General features: G+C 38.5%; 1 protein-coding gene across 1 annotated transcript; it reads right to left on the minus strand.

Annotated features, from left to right (window-relative positions):
• Window positions 1-1,879: 1,879 nt before the first annotated feature.
• LOC579204 (monocarboxylate transporter 14) lies at window positions 1,880-27,277 on the minus strand. Its single transcript, XM_779332.5, has 5 exons — window positions 26,532-27,277; window positions 7,489-7,629; window positions 3,397-4,203; window positions 2,845-3,147; window positions 1,880-2,113 (listed from the first exon to the last, which is right to left on the minus strand). Exons 1-5 carry the CDS (start codon window positions 26,731-26,733, stop codon window positions 1,968-1,970), a joined length of 1,599 nt encoding a protein of 532 aa, XP_784425.2. The 5' UTR covers window positions 26,734-27,277; the 3' UTR covers window positions 1,880-1,967.

The following is a 27,277-nucleotide window of genomic DNA, read 5'->3' on the forward strand; positions in this document are numbered from 1 at the left end:
ATGTGAAAATTCAATTCCTCACTCTGTTACACAGTGTGAGACTATGTGAAGATACTATTCCATATTGTGTAAAAACAAAAAAAGTTTGAGAATGTCTGAAAACACCATTTCATTCTGTGTTTTACCGTTTTTACATGCATGATTATATAGTGTGAAATATATTTTGATACAAAGTTCCAAAGTGTGGAATATCGTTTTTTAAATAGAGTCTCACATATAGTGGAGAATAGCACAGTCGTACCTTTCTGTATTTCACAGTACGGATTACTGTTTTCAAATAGTTCCATACTAGGTTACAAAATGTGCTATATTGTTTTCACATTGAATCCCACAATACATTACACAGTATATGGGATAGCGTGTTTACATAGAGTAAAGTATTTTTTCTTCATAAATAGTTCCACACTGTGTGACACAGTATGGGACGGTGTTCACACATGGAGTCTCACCCAAGTTACACAGCATGGTAGAGTGTTTTCCAATAGTCCCACACTGTGTTACATAGTGTGGTATTATATCTTTTTAACAAATAGTGCGTTCACATAAAGTTTCATACTGTGATTGTTACACAGTATGGCATATATGTTTTCTTCATAACGAGTTCCACGCTGTGTTACACAGTATGGGACGCTGTTCACACATGGAGTCTCACACAAGTTACACAGTATAGAATAGTGTTTTGAAATATTCCCACACTGTGTTATATCGTGTGGTTTATCTTTTTAACAAAGACTCTCAGAATATATTACTCTGTGTGGGATAGTGTGTTCACATAGAAATAGTGTTTTCACATAAAGTTCCATACTGTGACTGTGATTGTCACACAATATGGAATAGTTTGTTCTCCATATAGAGTCCCACACTGATACATAGAGTATGAAATAGTATAGTATTAATGACTGCTTTTATTAAAGCAGTCATTAATACATTTATATTCCAAAAAGGGTCATAGAATACATGTGAGACTTACCAATCATGATAATCGAGACAGCATACAGTGTAAGGGCACAAGGTACATACAAATACGTTTGTGGGACTATGCACGGGCTGGATTTTTTGTGTTACTGAAATGTGCTCAGAATTCAAGTAATTCATCTATTAAATGACTATAACAGACAAGAAACAAGTTAAAGGTAAGGCCAAGAATCAGTGCTTATCAATATAACAGAAATTTTGCATGAAATACCATCAGGAAAGCTATCTAAATTTGTCAGAAATTAGCGACAAACACACCAAATTCAGCGCTGCAATAATTATGACGCGCAAAACGGCGTAGAATTCAACTTTTCATCCACCAAATGAATTCAAACACTTTCATTATACAATCTTCAATACCTGTATCACCGTTATCGCATGCAATAAAATCACAATCTTTATCTAGACCTAGATCTACGGCTATTAATAAAACGCAGGGCCTACCCTCCTGGTGTTCTTGCTGTCTAGCGACCAATTCTTCGCACACACACAATGTATGGTATCCGCGATCGCTCAAACTAGTTTTTAAGCAAGACTGAACTATTCGCAGTAACTTGAATTTTACCCTCGAACTATTACATGGGCGTTGCATTTTTCGTTAATTTACGGGAATGGTTAAAACCATGACGGCAATTTCGATCAATCAGATGGCTGGATTTCTTAAGTGAGGTATATAATGTTTCATATTGTGATTGTTACACAGTATGGCATATATGTTTTCTTCATAAAAAGTTCCACGCTGTGTTACAAAGTATGGGACGGCGTTTACACATTGAGTCTCCCCCAAGTAACACAGTATGGAAGAGCGTTTTCACATAAAGTCTCACAGTATGTAATCCACAGTGTGGACTAGTAATTCAAACCGATAATGGCACTGTTCATTCGCATCCACTATTTAAATGATGCAAACCCCCACGCGATGCGTCACAGACAACGCCAACCGCTGGCGCAAACCTGCGTCAGTGGAAAGCGCCTCGTGTGCAACAGACACTTTATTCTTTATCATCCAGATGTCGAGTTCGGAATAGAGAGCACGGAAGGAAGGTCACAATTGCCGTCAGAAGAGCTCCCAGGACATTTAACACTCCCAAGGCGATAAAGGCGATGACGTAAGTATGGCTTATGTCATACAGCCATCCTACGAGTAAAAATGAACAAAGGGAGAGTTTGGTAAAATAAAGAAAATACATTTCGAGACATACGGGGGCTTAAGTTTTCCACAAGTCACTTTCATTAACACTTTGTTTCATTAAACACCGGCACCAATTTGGTGGATTTGCACCGTCAGATTTACGCCATCAACGTGAAACAGGAACTCTCTCACCCTGCACAGTTTACTCATGCATCTGTCCACAAAGTACATTGTATCTAGTCTGCACAGACTCTACATGTATTTTGAACTTTATCACAATTCCTAAGGCTTTGAGTAGAGTCTAGCTCTATCAGACTATGCCTGGAGCAGCTCAAGTATAGAGCCTATTCAGTATGCTGTCATCATAGTCTCACAGTACAGACACTGTTTGATAAGCACGGCGATTGGGCTTGTGCCTGATAACTAAAAAGTATTCACATTAGAAAAGATAATTATGTTACTTGAATATTTCAAAACAGACCTATTATTTTTTCCAGCATTGTAAAGTAAATGCATTCACCATTTGACTACAGGGAGACAGTTAATTTAGAATACCCGAATATGATAAAAACGAAATTATTAAATGATTTATCTAGAATTGGGGCACTTGAAAGCATTGGAACCGATCATGGTTATATTTCTAAAATGGCCACATTTCAGTTTGTAAATTGTTAGGCAGTGTGCTGTTATATTGTGTAGTTTTAGCACAAGGCTGATTCTTCACCAGCAGGACCCACCTGCGAATAAACCTCCGACGATTTCACCAAGTCCTAGAAATAAAAATGCCAGAGCAACCCCTGAGGTGAATCTCGACTCGTCAACGATCTCCTCAATCATCAGGGAGATAAGAACCGTCAAAGCCCCGATGGTTGATCCGTTTAACGCCGACAGGATGGACAGACCCCAGAACGTGGTCGTGACGTAGTCCAGGCAGAAGGCTACACCGCAGATGAGATTGCAGATGACGAACATGGTCCTCGCAGTGGTCCGCTTACCGAGCATGTAGCCGATGCAAAATCGACCAATGAAGTTCCAAAGACCTATATCGAAATTTAAATTTCAGAGGTACATCGTTATGGATATAGAAACAAAACTAGAGATGTAAGTGTGCTATCCGAGCATGGGATAGGGGGGGGGGGGGTGCAGTCCCTCTCAAGGAATTTAGACAATAAACAAAAACTTAAATATACTTATATTTGGGAACAAGGGCAGAAAAGTCCAACATGCATGCATTAGATCCATCCCAAGTTGTGTCTATAAAAAAAAGAATAGAAAAGTGAAAGCTTTACCTCCTACTGAAGCAAGCAGTATGGCTTTATCCATATTGTATCCCTTCTCCAGAGCGTTGGGCAACAAAAAAGCCACCCAGCCTGTGGTGGTCGCCCCAGACAACAGTACAGCAATCATTATCGGGTTTAAGGCAGGAAAATCATATAGCAGTCTCAAATCAAATAGTTCGATCAAACTCCTCATGCAACCACCGTCTACCGTTGTCGCTTTGGACTCCTCTTCGACTGACCCGCTCTTAAAATCGTCAGGTTTCCTCCTCGACTGCCCCTTAGGAATCAGTCGATCCTCTTCAGATATTTCATCGTTACGCTCACTTACACCCAAGCTCTGTTCGCAATTCTGTATGACGGTCATCCTTTTCTTGGAATCGAGACAGGAGTTCGCTCCCGACTGTGTTTCTTTGTTTTCTGAACATCCCTGTTCGGGTGCATTTACAGGAGAATATTGGCCTCTGTATGTAGTCTTCTCATCACTCCTGAAGCTGTTTGAATTCTCTACTGTCCTTCTTTCTCTGGCACTATCAGCAGTACCATCGTGTTTTGTAGAGTAGGAATGTTTGTGCCGAGTTGATGTAAGTGGTCTAAAGAGGGCTCCTGCCAGGACGTTATGGAAGTTCATGGCTGCAATGAGCAGAAGAGAGCCTCGCCATCCGTAGATGTTTGCAAGTTTCTCCGTAATGACAGGGATCAGCATCATCCCGACGGCACCGGCGGATAAACTGAAGCTTATGGCGATTGGGAAAGAGTCTGGAAAGTAGGTCTTGATGATGACGACGTTTGAGATGATCATAAAACTGTAACCGAATCCTGTGATGTAGTAGGATGGAAGAAGGGCGAGAGAGAAAGAGGTGTAGAGAGAGAGAGAGAGAGAGAAAGAGAGAGTTATGCAGAAACACAAAGATAGTATGAAAAATTGCGAAAGAGATAAAGAAGAATAAAGAGGACGGACGAATGAAATTAAACATAAAACGAAAACACGAACTAAAGAACTTTGTTAAATTTTGTGTCACAGATCTACGTCACTTGCTCCTTAAAAAAAACAGAACGTCAATGACGTCGCGCTCATCCGCATCTCGCAACAACAAATATCGTAAATGTTATGTGGTACACTTTTGAACTGGTAAAAAAATAAAAATTTGATGCCCAGGAGTGTAGAATTTTAGTAAACCAAATTTAGCTCTACCAGATAAAGCAAACCAAATCCAAATCGGTCAAGAAATGACAAAATTTCAAAATTCTGCGTAGAGGTATAGTATAACAAAGTTAGCTCTTTGATATAAAGCAAATCAAATCAAAATCGGTAAAAATATGAAGGAGAAGAAGCATTTTTTGTGATTTTTTAATTATTTTTGGAACAAATTTACATAAATTACCATAAATAATCAATGAAGCAAAATCTCAAAATTCTGTGTAGAAGTTTAGTGTTCCAAATTTAGCTCTACCAGATAAGACAAACCAAATCAAAATCGGTCAAGAAATGAGGGAGAAGAAGCAATTGTTGTTATTTTTGGAATAAATTTGCATAAATTACCATAATTAATTAATGGAGAACAATTTCAAAATTCTGTGTAGATGTTTAGTGTACCAAAGTTAGCTCTGCGATATAAAGCAAACCAAATCAAAATCGGTCGTAAAATGAAGGAGAGGAAGCATTTTTTGTGATTTTTAAATTATTTTTTCGAATAAATTTGCATAAATTAGCATAGATAATGAATTTCACAATTCTATGTAGAAGTTTTAAATCACCCTCCTAGCCCTATCATATGAAACAATCAGAATCAAAATCGGTTGAAAAATAAGGAAGAAGAAGCATTTTGAAAACTGTGGACGGACGGAAGGACGGACGACGGCAATGGCATATGGCAATGGCAATGGCATAAGCTCATCGGGCTCATCGGGCCCTTCGGGCCGCATGAGCTAAAAACATGACATAAAGGAATTGAACGAATGAGTTTTGGCATTTTGTTATTTTTGTGACGAACATATTTGTTGCACACGAGAAAGATTCATTTAAAATCAAATCCTGAAGATACGTTTGAGTACGGCTAAAGCAATTCTATTGACAGTGAATAAAATTACAACAGTGTAATGAGGTACCCGAGTACACTCCCAGGCTTACAAGCTTACCACCATACATACCATTGGAGCAGTATCCCAGTTCTGTCGCCGAAAACGCATGCAATTTTACTTCGAGTTGCAGTTGAAGGCGCCGATTTAATAATAATAATAATAACAGTAAACAATGCTGTTTTAAAAACCAAAGATGGCAGAATAATCCATTTTCCTCCAAGTCCAAATAGAAATCCAGACATTTGGTCCCAGTTTCTGAGTGGTGAGTTTGACAGTGCTTGAGTTGGGAAACATTTTTACCGACGGCACCATGCCAGCGGCCGCCGCTCACCCAGACACGGGTAAGCGTCGGTCTGGACAGATTTTTTATTTTTATTTATTTATTTTTTAATTTTTTTTTGCGGCTGAATATTCGGGTACCAGAAATTGTACCCGAGTAGTTGTCAACCGTGCGGGTACTCGAGCATTCGACTACACCTCGCAGCCCTAGACTGATAATATTACAAATCATACAAATTATTGAATATTGTTGTCATTCACAAATCATGCAAGAGCACTGGATACAAAAACGGGTACACGAGAATAAATAATTATGCGCAATCAGAATTTATTCTAAAGTTGAAATAATAACGTCTTTTTTTGTAAGATATTTATCTAGATTTGCCTGACTACAATCAGGTAAATGGGTACCCGGCAGGAAGAAATTGCTTGAATGCTTGAGTGAATTTTTATGGTAGCTCGGCTAAGGTCGCCGGGGGGGGGGGGGGGGGGGTAATGCTGTGATTTAACGGCCCTCAGAGAGAATTAAACGGTATTAATACTGATAAGCCTATACTCTCGGTAAACCAGAAATATCATGATCATTATAATTAAGTTAATTATAATTATTATACGTCGCACATGAAAGAACATCTTTAATCTAAAGGAATTTATTCGAAGTATGTAGGATCTAGGATAGTGGAGATACGAAGGAAGAGAGAAAGACCATGAAGTAGATATTCATTGATTTTAAATACTAACTTAATTTCATTATTACAAAGTTGAAACTTTGATTCGACAAGGTTATCAAAAGTCAATGCTTGGAAAAATTCGAAGTAGTGATTATTATAAATTATAAAACGCTTAAATACAGCCCCGGCAAAGCACCTGAAGAGCTCTCCGAACGCTACTGAGGTGTGTGAGATCACAGTATGGACACGATATGCACAAGCAGATGATATCCCATGACATCTCACACATTTTCAGTGCCTGTGTTTTCATCTTCTCTTGAGTTCTTTCTCTTACTTCAATACCGTCAGGCTAAGTGTATAATCCATTGCCTCACTCTAAACCCCGCACATGGTTTTATTTGATGACAAATGCAGCGATACAAAAATAAAGGAATCTTTCGCTTGTAAACAAAATAAGACGCCATTGAATATTCAGCTGCACCAGGGGCGTACGCAGGATTTTTTCAGGGGGGGGGGGGGGGGTTAAACAAAACAAAGGGGGGTTTTAGGGGGGTTTTCTTAAAAATACACACATAAAAAATGCCAAGGGGGGGGGGGGGTTCTTTGATTGTTAATTAACCCCTATCCTGTGTATTTACAAGCAAAAGATTTTAGTTATCGGAATTGGGTCATATCCCCTTTTCAATGGTTTGACATGCCATCACATTTATATACACTAAACTCATTATAATTTGACAAATAAAAGCTTTGCAATTATGTTCATTCTTTATGGGATGTCGTCTGCTTGGGCAGTATTGGTACATATACTGACGTCATTAAAACATCGGTTTTTTTCCGGTGAATCTCTCGTATATCCCATCTGCTATGCAGGTGGTTGTATTTGTATTTTTATAAATCACCCGATATGTAGTTGACCTAAAACTTGTACGATGGCCATCTGTTAGCTTACCAGTTTCTAGTCATACATTAGTTGACATAACGGACCCAAAACAGACAATTGGCGCCTGGAGGAAAAACGATCGAAGAGTCAGGTGACCTAGATTGAACTTCCTTCCTATGAACTATACCATACCTGCCACCGCTATCCCACTGGTGAATAGAGCAGCATTGCCACTGATCGAGCAGATACAGAAGCCGAAACCAGACAGACATCCACCGATCATCGTCAGTACTCTACACGTCGTCTTTTTCAGGAGGGGGCGTAAAAAGAAAGCTGTAAAATATAAGAAGAAATAACTTGTACTTGTCACCAGTTCAATGGTGGATGTATAGAGGGAGGGGGGGGGGGGTCGTCCAAATAGCCCATTCACCTGTGGTCAAACTGCACGAACGATGAGACCGGAGTAACATAGCCTCATGAATACGGCAATTTTATTGACTTTAAGTGTACCGGGTTGGCGCGCAATCCGTATTGATGACTGATTCACTAAAATCGTAGTCACGCAAAGTTTTATATCAGTTTGTTTACTTGGAACCATGGAAGATGAAGTTAAAAGACTTAATGATTTTGTGCTTGCTGCTCTGTAATGTGTACCACCCATATAATTACCGGTACAACAAGTTTCGGAACACTCTGTTTTTGATAAACGTAACCCTACCACTATTTGAAATAAACTCGCCTATTCACGACTTCAATGATGGTTATGTTCATGGCATTGGAACCAAACTTGTCCACCATAAATTCGTCGGAAGACGGATTCAATATTATAACAACTCGATATCAACTTTTCGTAGTGAACGATGTGGAGACGTTGAGAGCATCCCTGGACCTCGACTCAACGGCAACATCAATGAAAATGGACAAATATCTCAAATCCGTAGATATCCCATCTCATCTTTACATGATATAAGGACAACATGTACACGCACCAAACTACCCCCTGCTACGTGGGACATCATCAAACACCTGGGCATCAATAGCAAACCTGCTCCCCACCGAGGTAAGAGAGGAGGCAATCATTCACGGAATCGGAAACAAATATCTGTCCTTGTTCGACAACGAATTACTAAACGAACTAGTAATAGGCATATCCAACAAGATAGAAACAAATGCCTTATTACAATACATATTGAGAAAACTTCTACACATCAGAATAGGAAACAGAAGTATGATCTACCCTCTGCCCTTTTATTGAATGCTAGATCATTACAAAACAAGTTTGATGATATGTCAGTTGTTGCTGATATAAATAATGCTGACTTAATTGCAATTACAGAGACTTGGTTCAACGAAAATACCCCTCTGCAGCTTTTTTCATTGTCAAATTACAATCTATTTTTCAAATCCCGAAAGGATCGTGTTGGTGGCGGCGTCGCGCTTTACGGTAAACAACGACTCAACTGCAAACAACTTCCAGTACAAGTTCCTGACGGCCTAGAGGTCCTGTGGATCCAGATGAGACCACCAAGATTACCACGCCAAGTATCCTCTATTATAATCTGCGTGATCTACTTCCCACCCAGGGACCCGCTCTCACCGGATTATATCGATCACATTACTTCTACCATTGATGAACTACTAATTCGATATCCTGGAGCCGGAATATCCATAATTGGTGATTTTAATGATCTCGATATTGAGCCCGTTCTACAAGATCAACGATTTAAGCAAGTTGTACAGCAACCAACAAGAGGAGAAAATATTTTAGATATGATTATTACAAATTATTCATTATCATATCACTCACCTGAGATTTTATGTCCAATAGCTAATAGTGACCACAACTGTGTTTTGTAGCAACCACGTTTTCCTCAAGCTAACCGTTCAAATAAAATACGCAAAAAATTGTTCGACCTTTGACGGATAGTGGTCGAAGAGTTTTTGGATCTTGGATAACCCAACATTCCTGGGAAGAAGTTCTCCAAGCAACCGGCGTCAATGATAAGTTGACAATTTTACTAAGTACAGTTCAGGAACATCTTGATGACAGCCTCCCAGTACGTGAGATTCGTTTCCATGAGGACGATAAACCTTGGATGACACCAGATATTAAGTCAACAATACAAAACCGACAAAGAGCTTGGTGCCAAGACAATAAACCACTGTGGCGTCACTTTAAGAACAAAGTTCCTAAAGCAATACCATTAGCTAAAAGTAATTACCATAATACCAGGATAAGCAATTTAAAGAGAGATGATCCTGCTGGTTGGCATAACAAAATAAAAATTCTCACTCAAGGCAGAAAAGAACAGACTGCTGTAGACATTCCTGGAATTGACTCTAGTAATCCAAACTGCTATACTGAAACTGTTAACGGAATTAAGGAACATTTTATATCTATTGCTGAAGATTTGCCTCATCTTGATAGCTCATTTTTACCTGCATACTTGCCATCACCTGTAAGATGTCCTTTCATTGAATGTCAACAAGTATATAATTTGCTTAATAAAATAAATTTACAAAAATCTAGTATAACGGGAGATTTACCAGTAAGAATTCTTCGTGAATTTTCTTATGAATTATGTGTACCATTAGCCGATATTCTTAATGTGTCTTTTGAAATTTGTATTATTCCTAACTCTTGGAAACATGCACAAATTGTTCCTATACCTAAGAAAAACACACTCACAATTACTGATCTTAGACCGATAGCTTTAACAAGTCACTTTGCTAAAATTTGTGAATCCTTTATTGTCAAGTGGGTACTGGAAGATATTAATGGAAAAATTGATATACATCAATATGGAAATCGACCAATGGTATCAACTTGTCATTATCTGATTAAATTGCTACACCAATTGTATGAAAATGCTGATTCACCCAAGTCTATATTTACATTAGTTTTAACTGATCTATCTAAGGCTTTCGATCGAATAGACCACAACATTTTAATTAGAAAATTAATTGACTTGGGAGTCAGGACCTGTGTAATTTCATTAGTTGTTAATTTTTTATAAAATAGGACCCAATGTATGAAATATAGAGGCACAACTTCTGATTCACAATTGATTCATACTGGTGTGCCCCAAGGAACTAAACTAGGCCCTGTACTATTTTTGATAATGATAAATGATGCTTGTAAAGATGAAATTATATCATATTATAAGTATGTTGATGATCTTACACTTGTTGAAAGTAGAAAATGTACTCAAATTTCAAGAATGCAAGAATCTCTTAATAACTTTCAACAATGGACTAGTGTAAATAATATGAAATTAAATGTAGCCAAATGTCATGCCATGGTTATTACTTTTATGAAACGACCACCAATGATTGAAAATTTACTTATTGGGAATGTTGAATTAGATACAGTGAAATTTGCTAAAATTCTTGGGGTCTTTGTACAAAGTAATCTCAAATGGGACTTAGATATCAAAGATACAATGTTAAACAGAAGGTTCATTGATTAAAAAAACTAATTTTAATGTCATTATTGCAAAGGAGACACTTTGATTGGCCAAGTTTATCAAAAGCCAATGCTTAGAAACATTTGAAGTAATGATTTTTAACAATTACAAAACGCTTAGATACAGCCCCGACATAGCACCTGAAAAGCTCTCCAGTAGCTGCTGAGATATATGACGTCAAATGTTGAACATGACGTGCACAAGCAGACGATGTCCCATGACATCTCACACAATTTCAGTGCCTGTTTTGTCATCTTTTCTGCAGTTATTTCTCTTACTTCAATACCCTCAGGCGAAATGTTTAATCTGTTGCCTCACTCTAAACACCTTGCATGGTATTATTTTGATGAAAAATGCAAGGATAAAAAAGAAAAAGGAATCCGTCGCTTGTAAACAAAATAAGACGCCATTGTATTTTCAGCTGCACACACCGCGGCATGTTCGGCGTTTCAAGAGGGAACAAATGACGTTCCTGCTATCATTCCGGAGGTTTTTTAATTTGAAAGTGTGGTTTCTTTGATAGTTCATTAACCCCTATCCTGTGTATTTACAAACTAAAGATTTTAGTTATCAGAATGGGGGTCATATCCCTCTTTGAATGGTGTAAAATTCCATCACATTTATATACACTAAACTCATTATAATTTGAGAAATCAAAGCATTGCAATCATGTTCATTCTTTGCGGGATGTCGTCTGCTTGGGCAGGTTTGGTTCATATTGTGACGGCATTAAAACATCGTTATTTTTCCGGCGAATCTCTCGCATATCCCATATGCTATGGAGGTTGTTTTATTTGTATTTTTATAAATCACCCGATATGTAGTTAACCTAAAATTTGCATGATGGCCATCTGTTAGCTTACCAGTTTCTATTAATACGCTATTTGCCATATTTGTGATTTTCTAAGAACCCGCACTTTAAGGTGTAATAGGAAATTGTATATGCTCCGTAGATTGAAATCATTTAATTTTCCTCGCAATGACCTTTTAACTATATACATGGGATACATAAGACCAGTACTTGATTATTGCGTCCCTGTTTTTAATGGAAATATTACTCAAGTGCAAATATTAAATTTAGAACGAATACATAAGAGAGTCCTTAGAATAATATTGGGAGGTGACTATATAACATATGTCAATGCTCTTTCATTGTGTAACTTGACCACACTTGAAGCAAGAAGAAAACAACTCTGTGAACATTTTGTTATATCTTTAGAAAAACACCCTGTTCTTAATGATTGGTGACCGGTTAAAAGAGAAAATAGATACAATTTGAGAAACTCAAACAAATATGACACTTTTAAATGTAAAACGCTAAGATTTCAAAATAGTGCTCTTCCTTACCTTGTTCGCATTTTAAACAATATATAGTTAATTTTTTTATGATTATTTTCTTCTCCTATGCACAATTGTGTATTTGCTGGTTGTATATGCAGGAAGCTATTATGAATGGAGATACCGTCTCGAAAGAATTTTCTGAGGGAAAAATATTCAAGATTAACTTGGCTTAACAAAAAGAAATGTAACCCTCTCCAGCCATCATTTCCATCAACAGCTGTCCATATCAATGCACAGTCCCCCTCTGACATTCCAAATATTACGAAATGTTACGCAACGCCATCTGCTTCCCTAAGTTCTCTATTCACTCTTTTGCAAAAATATGCAAGCATCGAGCTTTGAAGCCATGCGTGGCACCGAAAAATTAGGTCATGTTCAGTGAAGATGTATTTAGCTATAACATATAAAATACAGAATTCACAACATATATGACCAATGCAACTTTCTATTAGTTATCAAATGCTTTTTCCGTTCTCGGATAGCTCTACTGAAGACAGAGCCATTTCAACCAGCGAAATAGATCAAGGAAATCGTGAGTTAGAGCGAATAAAAGGTTTTCATCATCATGATTTTCTCATCTAATTATTGACATTTTCCGAAAATTTCCGAAATTTGTACATAGCTAGGAAGTTAGTCCAAAGGTCAATCTTCCTAAAGAACTAAATGAAATTGAGTTATATGTTTACGCATTTATTGATTGAGGGCTAGAAGTTGTCAAGTTATCACCACTATTCACCCCAAGTACGGGCCGGTGTAACCGCGCCGTTTGTCCTACCAGTTTCGTTTGTCCGTCGGACATAATATGCGGGTTTTCTGCTCGCACGGATTGTCCGTGCGGATTGCTATCCGCGCAGTCTGTCCCCCAATTGTTTTACGTGTATATTTGATAAAAGGAAGAAACTCGGCAAATCAATGTAGTTAGACTCATTGTAAATCATGTGGTTGGCATTTTTTCTAGAAATTACATAATAATAACTCCCTACAATTTTTAAAGCAAATGGGCCAGTCCTTTTGAAAGTAGAAGTGAATATTTTCTTTAAAACCTTTTTTCTATGAAGGCATACTCGTGATATCGGCCCCACAGTTACTGTTGTAATCGATTGTACGTGGCTTCGTACTTACGGTCAGATGAGCATATTTTAATACCATATTCATGACACTGGCAGGTCACTAATTGGCGTATGCTCCAAGGGGCGGAGCCCCCGGAAGCGCAGGGGTTTTAGGCATTACAATTAAGTTCAGATTAGCATCCAGGGGCCAGCCTTAGGGCCCAAGATAGGGTCCAGGGGCAGAGCCCCCGGAATTAGCTCAGGGGTATGGGCATTTAATTACGGTTACATGAGCATACTTTCTTTTCTATTTCTTTCTATTTAATTCTCTTTAATATATTTTTTCAAAAGTGTGGGGGTGGGAGGGGGTGGGGGGGGGGGGGGGGGGGGGGGGGGCTTGAGCCCCCAAGCCTGCCGGACCTGACATGTCGGCCTCTAAAAAGTAAATAAGCACATTTCTTGCCTGACTGTAAATTGTGATATATGTCATTCTCCAACAAACGCATAAAAAGTATAATTTACTAAAAAGCTAGGAAAAATCCCGGAAAATTAGGCCATTTCAGCAAGATCTGTATATCACTGGTATCAAATTAGAAGGAAAAAAAAGTTTTAAAGTTTATATTGGTGGGGGGGGGGGGGGGGGGGGGGTAGGAACTGCCTGAATACTTACACCTATGGTGTCGAGGGGCTCTTTCTTCATTTTTTGTTCGGTAATAATTAAGGTTAGTTTGTGTGGGTGTCACTCAGGCGTGGATATACGGGGGGCGATAGACCCGCCCCCCCCCCTCTTTGAAAAAATAAGAAAGGAAAGGAAAGAAAAAAGAAAGGAAAAGAAAAAGTAAAGAAAGAAGGGCTAAAAACATGAGTTAGAAGAAGACCCATCAGGGCACTCACTTATCCGTATCAGGAGGAAAAATACACGAGGGCTCGGGGTGAATTAGCCCCCGAAATTCCAAAAGGAGCCCCCGAAAGTCATAAAAGTAACCCCCGAAATGTTTAAAGTATTTTTTCTCTGATCCGTATATAGGACAAGGCCCTGGGGCAGCTAGCCATACTCCGATATTTGGGTCGTTTTCCGATCAGAACTAGCCCTTTACTATCATTCCAAGATTTTTTTGTTTCAGAACCTAAGACAAAGTTACCCAATCCCTTTAAGTTTCAAAAAGTAGACTTCATTGAATTGTAATTAGGCTTAGGAACCGGGGGAGGGGGATTGGGAGGCACAGCCCCCCCATAAAAAAAATATTGGGGGGGGGGGGGGGCTCAGAGATCATTGAGCCCCCCCCCCCAATATTTTTGGCGGGGCTTATAGATATCATTAATTGAGCCCCTCAATCTTTTGGTGGGGCTTAGATATCATTGAGTCCTTAGGGGCGAAGATACCATTGAGCCCCCAATATGTTAAGTGGAGCTCAGATATCATTGAGCCGCCCTCCTCCCCAATGATTATATTCTAGGCATGAAACTCATGTATACCTATAATCTACAGACGTACCATTCAAATATAAACATTTTATAATATTTATTTAGGGAGGAGGGAGGGGGCTCAGACATCGGATCTCGCATATCACTGACCCAAAAAAAATATTTGGTGGATCTCGGATATCATTTAAACCCCCAAATATTTTGGAGGGACTCTGATATCATAGGCCCCCCCCCCCTCAAGTGTTTTTGGTGTGGCTCGGATAACATCACGGAGCCCCCCGATATTTTTAAGGGGCCCGGAAATCATTGAGCCACCCCCCAAAAAAAAAATATTTAGGCCGGGCTCGGTTATCATGAGCCCCCTCCCCAATATTTTGTTCGTGCTGATGAGTTGAGGGAAGTGTATGCCAGAGATATTGACTTTATAGCATTAACTCGGCAGCTAACAAGCCTCCAAGACGTCTGTGACGATGAGAGTAAACCTATCAAATATACATTAAAACAATCTGTGAGATTTTCAACAACAGTCCAATCTATAAGAGATCAGTCTCAGAGGTGCACATCCTTCTTCTCATTTACCTTACAATCCCGGTTACAACGGCAATTTGCGAGAGAACATTCTCTGTCTTGAAACAGATCAAAACTTCTCTGATAAGTACAATGACCCAAAGAAAGCTCAACCAAAGCTTAATATTACACATATATAAATCTCGTAAAGATAAACTGAACTTGAAAACTATTGTCCAAACTTCGTTTCCAGGAACACAAGAAGACAAAACTTCTTTGGCACATTTGTCTGAGGATGCATGAAAAGAAGAAAAGTCTGATTTTTTTCGCCGCGATGACATAGACGAGGAACAAAGAATTTATTTTCAGGTGCAAATTAAAGACAAAGAAGGATCTCAGAATTATATTTTTGGGTGGTGCCACATTCCAGTTTTTAAATATGTCCGATTATAGGCATGTGTGACAATAAAAGTTTTGTTGTTCACGTTCCTGAGGTATTATTTTTTCCAAAGGTGTTAAATGTGTGTTTTGTCATACTTAATAAAATAAACTGAATATCTTATAATTCAACGATTTCTTCAAGTAGGCCTACTTTTATTAATTTCTTCAACTGTTTAAAAGTAAGGCTACAAATGCTTTGTTATTGTAGAGCTGTAGTGTGACAAGGCTACTTAGTAATTCACATTATAGATTGGTGCACATCATTATGCTTGATCATCCTCTCCTATCTGTTTGTTTTCATTCGTCTGTTAGTCATCCTTTATTTGCTACCTATGATATTTGAATATTCATTATTTCCTTTTATTATATAAATGATCATGTAAATCCCTATATATGCAAAATAAACCCTAGAGGTTTAAAGTTGTAAAGCCCATGGCAGTTCAACACACGCAATCATGAAATAAGGGTGTCTTCATCGAAGTGTCTCTGTAAGTTTAAAACCACGCCCTGTGCCTACCCGCTCAGGCCACTCTACATTCAGGGGCGTCGCTAAAGGGGGGGGGGGGGGTGGGGTTGAAGTCGGTGTTTTTTTTTTTATGTCGGTCGGCCAGCAATTTTTTCCCCTTAGAACTGTAACTTTTTATCGGACAAAGAAACATTTTTGAAAATTCAGACAATTATTTAGAGTCGGTTCAATGAATCGTCTTCTTTTTCTAATAACTTAATGAAACGTCGAAGGGGAAGAAACTGAATTCAGACAATTAGGGTTAAGAGTAGAGAACGGTATACAACAAATCGTCTTCTTTCTATAATAATTTAATGAAACGTCTAAGCCTCCGCGCTTCGTGTGGGATGGGGAAATTGAATTCAGACAAGGATTAAGAGTCGAGAACGGTACAACAAATCGTCTTCTTTTCATAATAATTTAATGGAACGTCTAAGCTACTGCGCTTCGCGCGGGATGCCTTTCACCCATCCCCTTCCCCACCTAGGGAGCGCTTTGCGCGCTCTTTAAGTGATTCGCTTGCTCAATACCGCCCCTCCCTAAAATAAGATCCTAGCTACGCGCCTGCATTAAAATATATAGCTATGATGCTTACTAAGTTGACGAAAATAATTTGTATATTTATGTCGTCGACGAAAATGACTATTAGGCTATTATTATTATTATTATTATTATTATTATTAAATTTGTAGATATTGGAACATTTAATTTTGTCGGTAATTAATTGGTGGCTTGTTTTGTCGGGAATCGTTGGCCTCTATACCCCTCCCCCCCCCCCCCCACTGAAAAAGGACTAGCGACGCCACTGACGACACATCAGGCCTATACTTGCGTTTTGTGAGAGGCTCTTTTATCCGGGCCAGCTATTTATAGTTGAGTAAGTTTTAAAGAAAAACAAAAACGAGTACTCGCTCTCCAATCGTATTGGTTATTGGGGAATTTCGAATGTCATCAAATATGTTTTTTTTTTCCTTTTAACATAATAATTGTTTTGCGACTCAATTCAGGCCTGACCAAATATAAACTTTTTTGTTTTGTAAGGCAACAGACAAGTAATTTAGTCATATACCTGATTAACATTTGAAGATTTCCTACACTAGTGCCTGGCCGTGCGTGTTCAATATTTGAACACTAAGTTGCACCTGAAATTGCAACATTTGCATTATAAGCTCCAAACGCTTTCTTTCATACAAATACACCAACAAAAAATCCCCAAAGCTTGAATACATACTATTTCACAAGATGTAATTAAACAATATGAATTATATTAATGATACACTTACATGACATGTACATGCAAATGCATGATCATTTTTGCGCTTCTTGCTCCCAGCAAGATAGTTTCCTCCTACATTTAATTTTGTTGCTGTTATGAGTTTATGAGTTTATATTCATATTTTTGTGATCAAACAGGAATAAATAAATGAATATATAAATACATGATTGTGTACAATGATAATTGTAAAATGATGATAAAAGAACCAATGAAAATCGCAACTGATCTTCCCTAATTCCTTTTCCTTTCTTCCTCTTTGTTTTCTGTCCCTTTCTCTCCTCTTTCCCTTTCACTTCCCTTACTTCTCTCTCTCTCTCTCATTTAAGTTTGCTGAGGGTGGCAGGGGCCCTTCGCCCCCTCCCCCCCGATCCACGCGATTTTGGTGGGATTAATCGCAGCTGATCTCTGCTTCTTTTCATCCTTTTCTTTTCTTCTTCCTCTTTTGTGTTCCATTTTTAATAGCTCTCCTCTTTCCCTTCCCCTTCTTTCTCTCTTTTTTTGGCGGGGAGGTGGTGGGGCAACAGCATGGGCGGCAAGGCCCTTCCGCCCCCCGATCTCCTTCTTTTCCCCTTTTTCTTTTCTTCTTCCTTTCCTCTTCTCTCTTCTTTCCCTTTCCCTTCTTTTCCTTCCTTCTCTCTCTCTCTCCTTTTGTTTACCAGGGAAGGGCAGGCGAAGGCCTTTCGCCCCGATCCACACCGCGTTGGTGGGAAAAATCACAATTGATCTCCCGTACCTTTCTTTTCTTTCCCTTTCCCTTCTCTTCCTTTCTCTCTCTTTTAAGTTTGCTGTAGAAGGGGGGGGGGGGGGACAAGGGCCATTGGGCCCCCCCCGATCCCCAACTTGTTGGCGGGAAAACTGCAACTGATACCCCCTTCTTTTCTTTCTTTCCCTTTATCTCCTCTTTTCCCATTTTTCTTTCCCTCTCTTCCTTCTTTTTTTTTTTTTGCTTGGGGGGGGGGGGGGGGTGCAACAGCCTGGGAGGCAAAGCCCTTTCGGCGGCCCCCAATCTCCTTCTTTCCCCTTTTCTTTTCTTCTTCCTTTCCCTTTCCCTTATTTTTCCTTCCTTCTTTCTCTCTCTTTCTCTCTATCTCTTTTGCTGAGGGGAGGGGGGAGGGGGTGGCGAAGGCCTTTCGCCCCCGATCTCCTTCTTTTCCCCCTTTTCTTTTCTTCTTCCTCTTCTTCCTTTCCATTACTCTCCGCTTTACCTTCTCTCTCTCTCTCTCTCTCTCTCTTCTCTCTGACTCTCTCTCTATCTCTCTCTCTCTCTCTTCATTTTTGTTGGCGGTTTGGGGTCAAGACCCTCTCGCCCCGCCCCCCCCCCCCCCCACCCTCCCCCATGGACCCGCACCGGGAAGACCTGTAGTGTGGTCCCTAGCTAGCTGACAAAGCTGAATATGGGTCATCCAGTCGTTTCCTTCATTAAGTATAATTATACTTGTATTAGTGGGGGCTGTTAGGGATATTTTGGTGCAGATTCTTCTAAAGGCACCAAATTTGCCCCAGAGGTAGATTATACCATACTATTACGATTTCTGCCGGACGCCAAGAAGGGCGCCAAGAAGGGACTGCCATATTGGGCAAATCCAAAATGGCCGCCATCTGAGTTAAAGGTCAAGCGTAGTTCCCAAAGGAAAAGCGCTTGTATGATTATAGTTTTATCATTTATAGGGTTTTGGGGGTCAGAGAATCTGATTTTGATGTTCTTTCATTGATTTGAGGTCTGCTTGGGGCTGCCTTACTGGTCATATTGGTCAAATGCAAAATGACCGCCATCTGAGTTACAGGTCAAGTATAGTTATGAAAGGAAATGGGCTAGTATGATAAAAGTTGATGAATTCATTGGATTTCCGGGGTCGGATAATCTGATTATGATGTTCTTTTATCCATAAGCGAGTTCGTAATTGCACACTCCGCATGCGCCAAAATCGGGAACGAACTTTCACAAAGGTCACATGAACATAAAGAGAGCTGAGAGAGGAACTGTAATTTTTTTTGTGTGCTGGCCTTTCCTTTGTGAATGATCACATCTGACACATCAGTCACCGAAAATCATTTCTGAATGTCGTAATTGGTTCTTTATAGTAAACTTTACTTGAAATCTGGTCATCGGTAAAGTATTATCGGCATTATCGTGATCCAAGTCCCCAGGGATTCGACCTTCATGTCTAGACGTTGCATAATGCAATTCGTATTGGTATTTTATTCCATCTCAGAGTGATTATAGACGTTATTTTTTAAGGATAATAAAGAAAAAGCTGTCTGGGTTTTTAAAGATAATGCTTCAAAACAAATCGAACAAGCTGTTTATTTCTTTATTCATGGTTTGTTTCTACTGTTTATCTATTTTCCTTGCCAACCCTCGAAAACGAATTTATTATGCATTTCACAGACTAAGTTTGCATAGGAGAACTATATATGTATGTATACACATATATATATATATATATATATATATACAAATTATTTCTGGGGCTTATTTTGCTTTCTAATGGATCCGTACAATATGGCACAGCTTTAGGGGCCTGGAAGAGCCCCTACCGGGGGTTCCAGGGCGGAGCCCCAGGATGCTCTCGAGTTTATTTGACTTTCAAGAGAAAGTGTCTCTAAGATATGAGGAGAGGTTATTTCTTAAATGAAGTGAAAGGACTCTTGAAAAAAAAAAATGACCCTTTCGGTTTCATTTCATTTTAGAAATAAACTCTAATCCAACCTTTGATATTTAAACTGCACTGCTCCTACTGTACGCTTTTTTCACACTCTCCTTGATCTATAAAGGGTGCTTTCTTTATTTGATCATCAACAGAAGCAAAATGCTAGGCCACGAACTTTTCGAAGCGTGACCAGATTCAAAGTATGCTTAAATGGGGGCATTAATGTATGTAGAAAAAACAGGATTAAGATCCCATGCAACGCTTCGAAATTTAAAAGAAGAATAAGAAAAATAAAGTTGAGATTCAACCTTTATGTCTAGAAGTTGCATAATGCAATTCGTTTTGGTATTTTATTCCATCTCAGAGTGATTATAGAAGTTATTTTTTAAGGATAATAAAGATAAAGCTGTCCGGGTTTTTAAAGATAATGGCTTGCGTCAAAACAAATCGAACAACCTGTTTATTTCTTTATTCATGGTCTGTTTCTACTGTTTATCTATTTTCATTGCCAACCCTCGAAAACGAACTTAGTATGCATTTCATAGAGGAAGTTTGCATAGGAGAACTATATATACATATATATATATATATATATATATATATATATATATATATATATATCTATATATATGTATGTATACATATATATATATATATATATATATATATATATATATATATGTGTGTTTGATACATATATATATATATATATACAAATTATTTATTGGGCTTATTTTGCTTTCTAATGGATCCGTACAATATGGCACAGCTTTAGGGGCCTGGACGAGCCCCTACCGGGGGTTCCAGGGCGGAGCCCCAGGATGCTCTCGAGTTTATTTGACTTTCAAGAGAAAGTGTCTCTAAGATATAAAGAGAAGTTATTTCTTCAATGAAGTGAAAGGTCTCATGAAAATAAAATAGCCCTTTCATTTCATTTTAGAAATAAACTCTAATCCATCCTTTGATATTTAAATTGCACTGCTCCTACTTCGTGCTTTTTTCACACTCTCCCTGATCTATAAAGAGTGCTTTCTCTATTTGATCATAAACAGAAGCAAAATGCTAGGCCACGAACTTTTCGAAGCGTGACCAGATTCAAAGTATGCTTAAATGGGGGCATTATTGTATGTAGAAAAAACAGGATTAAGATCCCATGCAACGCTTCGAAATTTAAAAGAAGAATAAGAAAAATAAAGTTGAGATTCAACCTTTATGTCTAGACGTTGCATAATGCAATTCGTTTTGGTATTTTATTCCATCTCAGAGTGATTATAGAAGTTATTTTTTAAGGATAATAAAGATAAAGCTGTCTGGGTTTTTAAAGATAATGCGTCAAAACAAATCGAACAACCTGTTTATTTCTTTATTCATGGTCTGTTTCTACTGTTTATCTATTTTCATTGCCAACCCTCGAAAACGAACTTAGTATGCATTTCACAGAGGAAGTTTGCATAGGAGAACTATATATATATAAATATATCTATATATATGTATGTATACATATATATACAAATATATGTACAAATTATTTATTGGGCTTATTTTGCTTTCTAATGGATCCGTACAATATGGCACAGCTTTAGGGGCCTGGCCGAGCCCCTACCGGGGGTTCCAGGGCGGAGCCCCAGGATGCTCTCGAGTTTATTTGACTTTCAAGAGAAAGTGTCTCTAAGATATAAAGAGAAGTTATTTCTTCAATGAAGTGAAAGGTCTCATGAAAATAAAATGGCCCTTTCATTTCATTTTAGAAATAAACTCTAATCCATCCTTTGATATTTAAATTGCACTGCTCCTACTTCGTGCTTTGTTCACACTCTCCCTGATCTATAAAGAGTGCTTTCTCTATTTGATCATAAACAGAAGCAAAATGCTAGGCCACGAACCTTTCGAAGCGTGACCAGATTCAAAGTATGCTTAAATGGGGGCATTGATGTATGTAGAAAAAAAGGATTAAGATCCCATGCAACGCTTCGAAATTTAAAAGAAGAATAAGAAAAATAAAGTTGAGATTCAACCTTTATGTCTAGACGTTGCATAATGCAATTCGTTTTGGTATTTTATTCCATCTCAGAGGGATTATAGAAGTTATTTTTTAAGGATAATAAAGATAAAGCTGTCCGGGTTTTTAAAGATAATGCGTCAAAACAAATCGAACAACCTGTTTATTTCTTTATTCATGGTTTGTTTCTACTGTTTATCTATTTTCCTTGCCAATCATCGAAAACGAATTTAATATGCATTTCACAGAGGAAAGTTTGCATATTGATGAAACATATGGGCGCAGGCCAAGATTTAAACCCACTCAAGTGTGAATTTGGCGCATCTTCCTTCATCTTCTTCAACCAGGAAATGGACTTCATTGTAGCCTTAGGACAGGATGGTGAAATAAAATTGATAAAAGAACATCATAATCAGATTATCCGACCCCGGAAACCCCATGAATTCATCAACTTTTATCATACTGGTCCTTTTCCTTTTGAAACTACGCTTGACCTTTAACTCGGATGGCGGCCATTTTTAATTTGGCCAATATGGAGACCTGCAATTGATACAAGCAACATCATAATCAGATTCTCTGACCCAGAAAACCCCCTTACTATATATATATTTTTTTTAAATCATTTTAGCTTTTTTCCTTTTGGAACTACTATTGATCAGTAAATATCATATGGCGGCCATTTTGGATTTGACCAATATGACCCCCGGATATGACCAGTATGGCAGCCCCAAGGAGATCTCAAATTGATGAAAGAATATCATAATCAGATTCTCTGACCCCCAAAACTCCATAGATATATAACCTATTATTACCCGTATCAGACATCTGAGCTGGTCATTTACAAAACCGTATTGCCCTAGTTTTCACTAGCAGTGGGAACGGAGGGGTATATTCTTTGTATTTTCCTTGGTCTCCCTGCGCGTATTGACTTTGCGTGTAGAGAGACGAGTGAAAATATACCTAAGGTATTTTCCACGGTCTCGCATCCGGGCATCTTGTATTGACCGCGTCGCATTTTCATTCCGCATATATTATGCGAACGAGAACCTGCGCACTTTGCGCACACTCTATTGTGACGTAATAATCACACCAAATACACACTGTTTGCAGTGTATCGAAAATTTTGTCAAGCACTGGATGCACAGTGTTGGTTTGACAAAGTTTGTTCAGTTCTTGAGATTGTCATGGTGGATTTCTGTATTTGCTCTAGATGTCTGATTTGGATAACAATAAAAATATTGACTGGCTTTACTTTTGGGGGATATCAGAAATATTGACCACGCTAAGACCATATTGCCCTCGTCTTTCGACTCGGGGCAATATGATCTAAGCTTGGTCAATATTTCTGATATACCCCTCAAGGCCAGTCAATATTATATAATTATTACCTATACAAGGCATTTTAGCTGCTAAATATAAAGTCGTATTTTGCACGCTGCTCCGAATATGAAACCGGAGCGGTGAATATTTGCCATATTGCCCTCTTCCGGGTTTGCCCCGTAGACCACTGTACTAAATCAGAGGGCAATATTGAGCCATATTCCACTCTGTCTTGTCAGTGCGCTTTACGTGCAGTATTGTGTAGGCGTTAAAGTGTACGCGCGGTAACAATCATTGTTACGTCACAATTACACACAATAACAATCATTGTTACATCACAATAACATACCTGCCTGAATAACCTGAAATTAGATGGACCGGCAAACGGACGGGGGTAAAAATCAAGATTGATACCAAAGTTGTATAGTCACAATTACACACAATAACAATCATTGTTACATCACAATAACATACCTGCCTGAATAACCTGAAATTAGATGGACCGGCAAACGGACGGGGGTAAAAATCAAGATTGATACCAAAGTTGTATAGGCCCCTATCATTAATTAGCTTTAAAATGCCTTGTTTAGGTAATAATAATTATATTGACAGGGCTTCTTTCGGGGTACATCAGAAATATTGACCGCGCTAAGACCATATTGCCCTCGTCTTTGACTCGGGCAATATGATCTTAGCTTGGTCAATATATCTGATATACCCCTCAAGCCCAGTCAATATAATATCATTATCATACAACCGCTTTTCCTTTTGGAACTACGCTTGACCTTTAACTCAGATGGCGGCCATTTTGGATTTGCCCAATATGGCATACCCAGAGGGTGCCCTTCTTGGCGTCCGGAAGAAATCGTATGAGTATGGTATAATCTACCTCTGGGCCAAATTTGGTGCTTTTAGAAGAATCTGCACCAAACAACCCTTATTTAGCCCTAACAGCCTCCACTATATTGACTATGTCACCTTGGCTTTAACCGGGTTCTACCAGCTCTGCTCCTCGCTTTATATTGTTTTGTGCGCTTGTTATCTGATTTGTAGTGCTTGAGTGCTGCGTGTGCGGTTTGTGTCTTCGTCTTTGGGGGTGTGTTAGTGGGTCCTTGAGTGTGTGTTTTTTGTTTGTTAGTGTTTTGCGAAGTTTGCATAATCCCCTTTTTGTATAGCTTTCAGCAATCGGATCTAGTTATAGTTATAGGGGGGATCGGGGGGTCGTTTAATGATTTTTTTTTTTTGAAGGGGAAGGGGCCCACCTCCTGGACATGTGTGCCCATCGCCACGAGAATGCCCACTGCCACTCATCACTTTTTAAACTTTTAACATTTACTATTGGTTTGTAACGTGCATTTTGCAATTTTGTTTGTATGTATCTATTTTCAATAATTTATTTTGTATATCTTTAAATGTAACAAATGTGTAATTCAGCCTTTGGCTGCTAATCATTTGACGAATAAACTCTTTTTGAATTGAATTGAATTGAATTGAATTGATCCTAATTTCAACAATCCTACGTTACCAGACTGTCTCTGCCAAACTGTGGCCCATTCAACAACCAAAATTTTCCCAAATTTCTTGATATTCTCTTCATGCCTGGAGCGGCGGTGTCACTGAATTCAATTAATGTGTCATTTGTAGGGTCTCCTAGCTTTTCTTTGTCTTTTCCCATTCTCCTGTGATATAAAGGCTTTGTTGTCAAAGTAACGAATCCTTATAAAACTCTAGTTAGAAGTTCATCGAGATTTACTAGATTTCAGATTTATTCAATTTGAACCTATACAAGTTCACGTAACCTTTTATATTCTTTCCAGTCACACCATGTGAGCGCGTATTGTATACAAATATACACTGTCTTGAATTCTGGTTAAAACTATGCGCAAGAGGTGACGGACGCAGCCCCGAAGCAAATGGAACTTCTGGAGTCACCGAGGCCTAAAGTTTTAACCAGTTCCTCGAATAGAGGCACGGTATATTTGTTTTATATCCTGCATCAAAACAAATTTTATTAAAAAATAAAAAAATAAAAAAATTTAGAACCCCAAAATGTCAATTTTTATCTAAAAAGATTTTAAATATTTTGTTTTCATTAAATTAAGATTAAAACAAAAAATTCAATTCCCCCCCCCCCGAAAAAAAAAACTTTTTTTTTAAAACTCCCAAATAGTAAACCCAAATAGTACTCTCATATAGTACTATCTAAAAATAGCTCAAATATTTGTGGTCATGTGACGAGCTCTTAACAAATCAAAAGCCTTTTTGATGCAGGATATAATAACTGTTATTCGAAGGCCCGAATCTGTTTGGTATTGTAATTCATCCATGGATAACTCTTTTGTCGCACTCCAGATAATTGAATTCCAGATAATGGAATTCCGGATAATGGGGCCAATTGAAGGTAACGAACTGATTTTGAAAGTATGTTTTCCAGAGTTGGAATTCGGCTGACTGTCGAGTACAGGTGAGCATGGACATTTTCATTTAAACAAAACATTTGAATAAGATAAGGAGAGAGACGTTTAGCAAAAAGCTTGTGCATCAAAGAAGCATTCGATAATTTGTTAGAATCATACACATTCATTAGGGACTTTTAGATTTGCACTTCGACATAGTGGCCTACTACGTGTGACGTCACAGTGAAATCACAGTGCCTTAAAAGGACGTCACACGTAGCAGTCCACTATGTCGACGTGCAAATCTAAAAGTCCCTAACGTTGAAAAACGGTGGAATAAAGGTAAAGAAGGGGCTAGATAATGAGCATTGGCAAAAATTCGAAGTGCTCTTTTTTGAAGTATGAAGCCCATATTACATTGCAATACATAATATGAGGTAGGATAAAAAGTATTGTACATGGTAAATAGCAGTTTAGGTGGTAACATACATTTCACATTAATCATTATCCCAATACTTTTCGATATTTTACTACTACAATGTGAGAGTCCCTTTTCAAAAAATCATCTAACTGTTCGCCTTGGTATGTAAAAGTACCGCGATGCGATTAGAATTCTTTACATCCCTATAGGAGCCAAGAATCATATTTTCAAAACAAAACGTTGATCGTTATTTCTTATTTCAATATATGTTACGCCAATTCGATAAATTATACATACACTCTATTAAAAAAAAAAAAGAATGGTGAAAACATACTATTCCAAGTAAAGAGGAGAAATGAAAAATTCATCAGTCATTAAATATATAACCTATAAAACAACCTTCACAAGTAGAGAGAAAAAACAAGGAAACATCTTACCTAATCCGACTGCTGCGCCGTGACACATTCCAATCCCAAATCCAAGGATGGACACACCGGTGCCAAAGTCCTCTGTGAGGTCGGAAATGAGAACGCCGAACGACTTGGCCGTACCGGTGTTGAAGAAGTTAACGATGGCGGCACCTACGACGATCATATACTTCCATCGTCCTTGCGATTCTCCTGGGCGAAATACTTTCATGTTGGATGCGGTGTTCGAGAAGCACCTCTGGGGAGAAAGACACGCACGCCATGAAATACCCCAGATTCTGGTCGCTTTGACTATTTTACCTTGAGTGCGTAAGCGCGCGCGCTCACCCAACGATTTCCGCTACATATGAATTATAGTGCAGCGGCTTAGCAAGAAAATTGTGCACTTTTTGAGAAAAGCATGAAACTTCCAGCCAGGATGAAACGCCAGTCCGCATGGGCTAATGTACAAACGCGGTAACTTTTGAACCAAATAGTCCAGAAAAACGTTTAAGGTGTCATTTCCAACTAAATTGGGGATGCCAATTCATGTGGTAATACTTTCGAGATCGCCAGAACTCAGGGTGTTGCATTTAGGTCAAGGTCAAGGTCAAAATTGACTAAAAATAGCAAGTTTTGAATGGTTGCAAAAGGTTAAATCCCCATTATATGTCATTTGTTCTCCCCTATGTTCTTAAATTTATTAAGGAATGGTTCCCCTGCCGAGTCCTCCACCTTAATCCTTTTCAGTTAGTTTATTTCACAGTTTGATGGGA

This window comes from Strongylocentrotus purpuratus, unplaced genomic scaffold (genome assembly GCF_000002235.5).
Source record: "Strongylocentrotus purpuratus isolate Spur 01 unplaced genomic scaffold, Spur_5.0 spur5_scaffold_10, whole genome shotgun sequence".
Lineage (NCBI taxonomy): Eukaryota > Metazoa > Echinodermata > Echinoidea > Camarodonta > Strongylocentrotidae > Strongylocentrotus > Strongylocentrotus purpuratus.

What these genes read in the sequence shown, in the direction of transcription:
- LOC579204 (XM_779332.5), bottom strand. Translation starts at nt 26,733, where the DNA reads ATGAAAGTATTTCGCCCAGGAGAATCGCAAGGACGATGGAAGTATATG. An exon ending in ACTGCTTGCTTCAGTAGGAG is followed by an intron (nt 3,148 to 3,396) that starts GTAAAGCTTTCA and finishes ATTTCGATATAG; the next exon opens with GTCTTTGGAACTTCATTGGT. An exon ending in CGTCGGAGGTTTATTCGCAG is followed by an intron (nt 2,114 to 2,844) that starts GTGGGTCCTGCT and finishes TTTTACTCGTAG; the next exon opens with GATGGCTGTATGACATAAGC.